The sequence below is a fragment of the Seriola lalandi genome, unplaced genomic scaffold (genome assembly GCF_002814215.2).
Source record: "Seriola lalandi dorsalis isolate HSWRI2012SDOR001 ecotype SW California unplaced genomic scaffold, Sedor1 jcf7180002054761, whole genome shotgun sequence".
Lineage (NCBI taxonomy): Eukaryota > Metazoa > Chordata > Actinopteri > Carangiformes > Carangidae > Seriola > Seriola lalandi.
The window spans coordinates 26,804-36,449 of NW_019525314.1; the positions used below are offsets into that span (position 1 = coordinate 26,804).

At 39.6% G+C, this 9,646-nt stretch overlaps 1 protein-coding gene across 1 annotated transcript; it reads left to right on the forward strand.

Moving 5' to 3' along the window:
- Positions 1-225: 225 nt before the first annotated feature.
- LOC111668795 (calcitonin gene-related peptide type 1 receptor-like) lies at positions 226-9,387 on the forward strand. The gene is made up of 13 exons (XM_023424930.2): positions 226-358; positions 2,511-2,573; positions 3,134-3,284; positions 3,397-3,504; positions 3,907-4,019; positions 4,110-4,201; positions 4,456-4,570; positions 4,667-4,820; positions 4,911-4,971; positions 5,062-5,128; positions 6,142-6,360; positions 6,662-6,703; positions 7,162-9,387. Exons 2-13 carry the CDS (start codon positions 2,523-2,525, stop codon positions 7,366-7,368), a joined length of 1,380 nt encoding a protein of 459 aa, XP_023280698.1. The 5' UTR covers positions 226-358; positions 2,511-2,522; the 3' UTR covers positions 7,369-9,387.
- Positions 9,388-9,646: the final 259 nt, after the last annotated feature.

Sequence of the window (9,646 nt, forward strand, 5' to 3'; positions counted from 1 at the left end):
CACTAAACTTGACTTATAGTATGTATGACATATAATAAAAATGATCAAATTAAATGGGTGTGAATTATTTCAATGCTTTGTGATGTCCATTACACCGTAGGGATGTCCCCCTGTGTGGCTGCACAAAAGACAAGCATGTGATGTCATCCACAGCCCCCGTCAGGTTTTATCAGGACAGCTCAGTGTTGCTTCTGACTCCGGTGCAAAACACACAAGCTGAAGGACTGCTCTTGACGAAATTACGAAGACAGTATTGCATTGTTTTTCTTTTCCTGCAAAGGCAAACTCTCAGACTGAAGGATTACTCTTTGAGACCTGGCAAACACTGTGTTTTAAGAGCTTTTCTGCTCCTGCAAAGGTAAGTTTAATACTTACAGTTTTTCAGCAAGTAGGCCACATGGTTACTGTTCGAGCACTGTGACTACAGTGCTGAAAACAGGTTAAATGTTTATTTTTGAGTGTCATGCTATCTATCTATTATTAGATTATTAGATTGTTATGTTAGATTATGTTGTGTTGCAGATAGATCAAAATATATTTTACAATGTTTTACAGTTAAAGAGGGCAGCTGGAAAACAAATTATCTTTTTATTTCGTGATAAATCTAAAAGTTATATTTCAAAAACAGTAATATCTTTCAAAACGGCACTGATTTCCTGGGCACATACCTGCCTCTTTGAAAGGGCATTAAACATTGATCCCCTTCAGATGTTGATCTTTTTCACATTACAACAATATTTATTTAGGCCTCCAGGCACTCCAGATGTAAAGTAAGGAGAATTTAGAGCGAATACATCGCGAGTTTGTAACAGTTCCTAAATTTCCTGCTTTCTCTAACGTACTAAAAAGCAAAAGAATGTTTCCAATATGGAATTTGTTCATCCCACTTACAATTCTGTCACACCTAACACCAAAAAGCTGTTCACATGGCTAACATAAAGTGGTGAAAAGGCTTTTCCTGGGCCAATGTGTTTGTAATAAAGGGTACTTCTCACGGAAAAGTGTGTAAATCCTAATGTTCTGTCATAGATGGCCCACATAATAAGGGAGTAACTTCACTATGCGTTATTAAATGTCTGTGTTGGCCATTAGGGAGGTATACTGTGTGTCTTTGGGTGTGTTCAAGAAGATATTAATCTCATAAACTGACAGAGAGTTCCTGAATTAACAGGCAGGAGAGCCGGATATGAATTAAGGTTGTTGGTCTGTGTCACGTTATTATCTCACAACTGCTTTTTTTTATTGCAAATGAGAAGCCAACAATTTGTCATGTGTCAGTGTCGTACTGTAACATGACTGAGAGCGCAAAGTGATAAAGATTTTGACTTTGTGAAGGATACAGAGTTAATTTTAAATGACAAGATGACAACAGAAACTGAAATGAGAATTTAAAGATTTTTTTATAGAGTATAATGTGCGATAGAGACACACAGAGACTCTGCTTTATGCTTTATCACACTGTGGGTACATTACATAACATAAATTGAATTCCACCATCTTTTCACAATATAATGTTGCACATTACACTACAATAAAGTTGCCAGTTGCATATGTCTCACCTCATCCTACAGTAATTGCTTAACATTTAGATCAGCATATGAAGCATTTATTGAGCTGACAAATACTTTTTGTAAGTGAGTTTGCAGCACATGCTCTTACTGTATTTGCCATATTGACAACGTTTAGGCTACACATTAGTTAAACATGCTCAATAGGCATAATAAGCATGCAGGAAGGAAGCTGTGGAGAACAGAGGAAGCAAAAGGCCACGTCTGTAATGTACAAAAAGGAGAGACCTGCCATTACAAAATAAAAACAACATGGGATTGGAGATATAGATCTGCCGTTTACAGAACAAGGTTACAGATCTGGACTTCTTTTGGAACATTTTTAAAACAGTTTGAAACTGAGTTATATTTATGTTTATTAATTAGATGTTGCCGTTTTCCTTCAATCAAGTCAAACACACGAAAACAAATTCCACTGATAGACGATACAGTAATATACAATAAAACATGCACTTTTAGCCTCTTGTGTACGACATGCCAGCATCTCAAAAGTGTCAAACTAAGTCATTGTTATAAAAACCTTTTTAACACTGAAACAATCTGAAAAATAAGGTTCTATAAAGTACAGTAATACCGATGGAATTACACATTTCAGATTGTATGGGTATGACAGTGCAGAGCACGTGAACCAGATGTTGAATCCAGCTCCTGTCAACACCAGCAAGTGTTGGATTCATGTTAGCAGCTGCTGCAGCTCAGGAAGCATTATTCTCATTGAGCTCTGGGGGAAACTATTTGGGATAGTGTTGAAATTTTTACCTGTTCCTCCAGATTGAATAAAAATAACATTCAGTGAAACATTAAAAATAACATGTAGTCTGACGGACTGAACCTGTCCTCAGAATTTGGTGTGTCTCTCTCTGTGTATGTTTCCTGTACAGAAACACATAAAGTATTAATATTCCACTTTTTTGTTTTCTTAACTACAAACTAACCATGAAGATCAGAGCACAGATGGACCTGAACTGCCTCATGTTTCTTCTGGTGCTGTGCTCCCTCAATCAGGTAACCCTCTCAGATACGCTGCTTTCGCTGTATATGTCACCTTCACGAATTCAGGAAAGACATGTTCTCGTTTGTTTGTGTAGCTTCACCCTTCGTTCATTTTTACATCATCCAACGAGTTTTAAGGCAATTTTATTAGATCGATATCTTAATTCATTTATATTATTATTATTATTTAATTTAGTTGTTTAGGTTTCTGTATTTTGAGAGTTGATCAAAAGTGATGCAGCAGAGCCTGAAATATCCAGACATTAACGTCCTGATATGAGTCAACTTGTTCCTACACCTAGAGGGGTGTCATGTAAGACTGCCTGGTACATGTCCAGCTCCTCATGCTCCGTGTGTAATATTCTCAGACTGTTCTTTACCAGAAGACATTATTCTACTTCCTGTGACATGTAAAATTGGTGGAGTGTCCCTTTAAATGAGACTTGAATTTGTCACAGTTGCTGTAGATGTGCTCTGATCTCATTGACAGTTGCATCATGTGTCATTTTGCACTTTTGTGCATCTGTGTGTGTGTGTGCGTGTGTTTGCGTACTGCACTTCAATAATGTCAGCTGCTGGTGGCGGTGGCAGGCCCCGAAGACGAGTACCAGACACATGTCCATCAGGGTGAGCATCAGTCCACACGGAACAAAATCACCACCGCCCAGTATGAATGTTTCCAGAGGATCATGAAAGAGTCACAGCGTCCATCAAAAACTATAGGTGAGGAGAACATGTCAAAGGCTGTGGTAAAGTATTTTCATACTATAATCTATTGCATACCAGCTTTCAGTCCCACTGCTGTGTTACTGAGTGCTTCCTCTGTTGTCGGCAGGGCCAATGTGCAACACAACATGGGATGGATGGCTGTGTTGGGATGCAACTGAAGCTGGCCTCATGAACCAGAACTGTCCAGACTACTATGATGACTTTGACACTTCTGGTGAATTTCTCCAGCCTGCTTGATTTCTGTCTATTCAGTAACAATAATTTTGCACATTTACCTACTATATATCAACAATAACAACAACTTTCTGAAAACAACAAGTTCAATTTCTGCTCTCTGGGGGATTTTTAAATTGAGGGACCTTTCTGATTATGCACTTTTCCTTTAATGTGAAGGACTAGTCCAACATTTTGGGAAATATGCTCAGTAGAGAAATATAAATATAAAAATGATGTTAATGTGAAAAGCTAGGCTAATCTGCATCCTGTTGCAGAACGCTACAGTGACCTGAACTAAAAAACGCAACCTCAAACCATTAACAAATTAAGATCTAAAATAGAGACTTTTGTGTTTTTGCTGCACGTTTCTAAGTTTTCACTCCTCTAATTTGTCAAACAGCGGTGGCATCCAAGGTCTGCACAGAGACCGGCGAGTGGGGACGCCACCCGGAGAGCAACAGAACCTGGACGAACTTCACAAACTGCAACGTCGACGATGCACATCACAGGAAGGTAAGGAGGAAATAAATACATCAAATTAGAGCAGCTTCATTGTCTGTGTGTTTGCGGAAAAAATGTCAAGTTGTATTCATTTTGTTGCAGGCAGTCATGACTCACTTCTACTTGGTTATGATTGGTCAAGGACTGTCTCTGGTGTCTTTGCTCATATCATTGGGAATATTCTTCTATTTTAAGTAAGTGCAGCACAGCTTTCTTTTTTTACTTTTCAGTTTTATTCTCTTAAAGCCTTATGTTCTTTATTGTGTAAAATAATTTGGTACAACTTTCTAATAAAGCGTACTTTACTCAGGGTTTATAAGCTATAAATGATTATCCAGTCAGGTTGCCAAATACTGACACACAGTAGAAAACATGATTTAAAGTAAACCATAAAGCTAGATGTTGAATTTCAGGGCATAATGTGTCTCTCCTTCTCTGCCGCCCTCAGGAGCCTGAGCTGCCAGAGAATAACGCTCCATAAAAACCTCTTTTTCTCATTCGTGCTGAACTCAGTCATCACCGTCATCTGGCTGAAAAAACAGGAACACATGGACAACGATACCGTGAGTGATTTGACTCGATCTAAATCTGATATCTGCCCCCGATATGATTATATTGCACAAAAAGACACGGTGCTCATGTTGCTTTTTCCATTCCAGGTAAGCTGTAAGCTTGTCATGTTCGTCCACATGTATTTGATGAGCTGTAACTACTTCTGGATGCTGTGTGAGGGAATCTACCTGCACACTCTCATTGTTGTGGCTGTGTTTGCAGAAAAACAACATCTCATATGGTATTACCTGCTTGGGTGGGGTGAGTAAGGATCGTATGCAGATATCTCACTATAAACATTTGACTTGTCTTAAACCCAAATGTCACAAATGTTCTAATTTGATTTCGCAGGTTTCCCACTGGTGCCGTCGGTGATACATTCGATAGCACGCCACTTCTACTACAATGACAAGTGAGCATCTCCAAAGATATTGTTGTAAATAAGTCATATTTATCCACATGGTACTGCTATAAAGTGATGAACTGATCCGTGCTTTCACAGATGTTGGGTCAGCTCAGATACTTCCTTGCTGTACATTATCCACGGCCCCATCTGCGCTGCACTGGTGGTAAGCGCTGAACTCCTGCGGGAAATCCAGACTTGCCTTTTACTAATGATATAGAACCATACTATGGTCTGTTATGTCATTAGTTTTGGGGGAAAATAAACATATTGTGTGACAAAAAAAGATCTTAAAGTCCACATACTAGCTTTTTCTGCTACTTTTGTCGGCAACTGTTATCACACGGCTGAAGCTCTACACTTGATGTGCAGTTAAAACTGGCTGGCTGTGGACTGTTGGTATCTTCCAGATGTGTAGTCTCATGTTATATGAATCGGACTCAAGTCGGACTCGGGTTCTCTGATGACTTTAGGCAATCCTCTGCTGCAATCAACAAAAAACACAATGTATCTCACAAAACATTTGGCTCAGAAATGACAAATCATTGTATTGCTGCGAGAAGGGTGCAGAATAATAAACGCTTGACTTGAGGCCTCATGTCCGAGACTGGAGACTTACTTCCCCAGTGATAATCGGAGAGGTCTGGTACGCTGCCATTTGCAACTCTTGTTGTTTTGTCTGGTCACTGTGAAAGTGAAACAGGTTATCAGTTGGATTAAGGACATGTGACTGAATTAATTCCCCTCTTCACCCCCCCCCCCCCCCCCCAGATGTCAATAATGGAAATAATTTCACTTTCATATTTCTTTTATTTTAAATCTTTTTTCTTACTTGAACTACACTTTGAACTACATGGACTCAAACCGCCATGGAGTCCTTGGAACCAACTGAATCTAATCACAGCCTTATCAAAGTGAAATAACTCTCTGGTTTTATGCTGCATGGTTTCAGTAGCTTGTTAATCGGTGGACAGTTCTGTCTCTCATCATTCATTCAAGTTAAATCATTTGAAATGAGAGATCTTGGTGGTAATTCTGAGGTGTGGAACCAGGCTGCAACACAACCGTAAACACGGTATATTTAACTTTTTATGCTGTAAAACTGCATCTATCAGATAGTCCAGCATTTCCTTCATGTCAGGCCTTTCCTGATTTCATGTGCTGCCTTCTTGACTCCAGGTGAACCTTTTCTTCCTGCTGAACATCGTTCGGGTTCTCATCACCAAGCTGAGAGTGACGCACCAGGCCGAGTCCAGCCTCTACATGAGGGCTGTGAGAGCCACCCTCATCCTCATCCCGCTGCTCGGCATCCAGTTCGTCCTGGTCCCCTACAGGCCCCACGAACACTGGGCCTCCGAGATCTACCTGTACATCATGAACATCCTCATGCATTACCAGGTCAGTGCATACGTGCAAGGAGTGATTGCACTGAAGAGAGAAGAAAAAACACTCTTCTTCTCCTTTTTTTAAATGCAACTAAATTGAAATTAGTATTAGTAAAAGCTCTTTTTTTTAAGTATAGACTTGATCCATGTGGAAATATCCTCAGTAATGATGCAATGGTTGTGTAAAATTACAAATATTTTCAGGATAGGAGCATGAACATGTGACACTGCGGACCTCTGCAGCTGTTTGAGCTTAAAGGATTTCCCCCCTTGTGTATTTTCTCAAGACACATTTTCTTTTCCCCCACATGCAGGGTCTCTTGGTTTCTACAATATTCTGCTTCTTCAACGGGGAGGTGAGCGCAATGAGCTTCATTCAGCTTCATTTTATTAATGATGGCATCTCCTTTTTCAGAATTCGATTTTGCATTCGTCACGCATTTTAATGCGTCGGAGTCACAGTTAATAAATCCACTGGCGTCTCAGCCAGTGGGTTTTAAACTACAACAACATGCTAAATTTCATGGGGTTTTTTTATGCTGTGTCACATTTTATTATATTTTTTATCACATATGTGCTTGGTACAGATATGTAAGGTAGTGAAGAACATTTTGTTTTTTCCTCAAGACTCAAAGAAGATGAAGTTTTGATGTTTATGCACCAAATATTTTTTTTTGCTTTCCTCTTTTCAAGCTCTACAGCCGCACACTGATTCACAGTTAAGATAAAATGTCAACAGAGTGACCTTTTTAACCCGTAGGCCGTGTCGGGCCGTCCATCTTACATCCCCTTTGTTGTGTCTTTGTTTTGTTAGGTCCAGAGTGTTCTGAGGAGACACTGGAACCAGCAGCGGATGCAGCTCGCCGGCACGTTCGCCAACGCCGACTTCTTCCGCTCGGCCTCCTACGTGGCATCATCGCTCACAGAGGTCCACCGCTGCTACAGTATAGAAAGCCACACCGAGCACATGAATGGCAAGAGCTACCCGGACATATTCAGATCGGATAGTCCTTTTGTGTGAGGGTGGCCCCTCGGGAACTTAAGGCACTGCCCTTCTTTTTTTTTTTTTTTTTACATTTTCTTTTGTTACCAAGAGTGATGTTTGCTACTGTTAATGACACCTCCGTAGCTTCATACCTTTGACATTTTTCGATCTCCCAGCCAAACAAAAACACGCAAACATTCACACTCGCATTTCATTACTTTTACCAAAACAGAAGGAGCTTGAGACCAAAAAAATCCCACGAATATTCAAAGGGGACTGTCGACAGACATGAAGAAGAATCAACTAGTCTCAATATTTGGCATTAATACAAGGAATTGATGCAATTTTTAATTTTTTTGCATCGTGTGGAATAAACCTGAAGAGCTCTCTGTGAGCGAGACGCTGTTCTAATGAGCTGACGGTTGAGATCTTTCAAAGAGGGAAGTTGTGATTGTCTGGGCACATAACTCTGTAGCAGTTTCTGCCACGTCACGCCTTCAAGAAGGGAACGGAACAAAGCACAATGATTTCTGTGGGTAGTAGTGATTAGTACTACACCAAGTGGACATGGAAATCTAAAAAACAAACAAGTAAAAGTACAATTACAGACATGAAAATAAGAAATAAACAGCCAGCTCGCTGTGCTAAACGGCCTTTCTGCTTCTTCGCCACTTCTGAATTGACTCTTCTATTTATGTGTAATATCCTCTTTGCTAAATGAAACAAATAATAAGGTTCACAGTACAATGTTGTCAGAAACATACGCTTACATTGCGTGGCTTAGCAGCAGCAACAGTACCTTCTAAGTCAATGTTGTGCTAGGCGTCGCTGTTTTTCACGTCATATCTGATAATTCCAAAATGCTGGAGAGGCGACTGAGAGAGGGGAACAGGGAGCGAGGAGAGCATGAGTTTGTACATATATTTGATTGTGTGTGAGCGTGACACATGTCAAGGCACAAACTATGAATTACTACATTGTATTTAGACTGCCATTAGTGTACTTTGTATATTTTTTACCAGTCAGTCAGGAGCATATCACTGTAAGCCATGTAGTCAAGCCCCATAAACCACAGCTGGTTTGATTATAAAGTGTGAAGAGCAGAGATTTCATGTCACATGTTTTAGATGAATCTTCAGCAGGAACTGACTTATATTAATTCACTGTCTGTCACCTCCAGTTAGAGATGAGAAGTATATTTCCTGATGAGTGAAGAGCTGCTGGTTTCAGCCTTCAGATACAGGAATTACAGGCCAATCTCTCCTGCAGCGCTGATAACTTATTGTAATGTTATAAATCACTTAAAAGAATTAATTTGACAATTTAGGAAACATGCTTATTTGCATTCTTGTGGAGAGTTAGATGAGGAGATTGCAAGACAGCGAGTTAGCATTATTAATTATCATTATAAACATATAATGGAATCACGGAATATTTACGAGACTGGATGATTACATGGTTTTACAGTGATTTCTGCACTCTTGATATCACAGGTGTTGTAATTAGCAATTAAAGAAACCTCAGATACAACCCGGATGTGCTCAGTAGTGGGTACACAGTCAGATATTTACTGTATGTTACACTGGACATAGCTAAATACTGTGTGTGTCACTTTGTCTCGGCTCTAATGTCGGTTTGGTGTCATTCGTTTCTTTAAGCGAGAGCTGGGTCCTAGGCCCGAGTCTGGCCAGCATCTGGCCTGATTCTGGCAGCCGGCGAGATTATCTGCCGCATGCGTACCGAAATCGGCCCAGATGTAGAAGCGACATCTCACATCTGACAAATATATATATAATGTATGTGCTAAAATGTTATAAAATTCAAGGTTCACTTAATAGCTTTCTCTCGAGCTTTCAAGCTTATTCTACGGCCTTTTTCAGCGAATGGAACTAAAATATTTAAATATTTTATCACAGATGAACCTTGATGTTAAAAAACATGTATAGTTTCCCAAGGTTGGGGCTCATTCTCATTTTTGTACCATAGTTTTGTCATAAAATTCAGTTGATGCTGAAGTAATAATTCTGTAAATAAAAGATAAGGTGTTTAAACTGAGATTCAGTAAAAAAGAGTCACTATAATTGTGTTTATATTTGAGTGTTATTCTGTATGGTGCAGTTTTAAAACACGGACAAAGGGAAGAAAACATGTAATTGTATTTTCTTTTTCCTCTCACATATCTAATTAAGGGCGGGATTTCCTTGTCTGACCGACAGAAAATGTTTCCCACTGAAATGAATATTGTTTCCAGACAAAGACGGGCGTGTTAGTGTCTGTTCCTCGTCCAAAACATATGCGGACAGGTACAATTAGG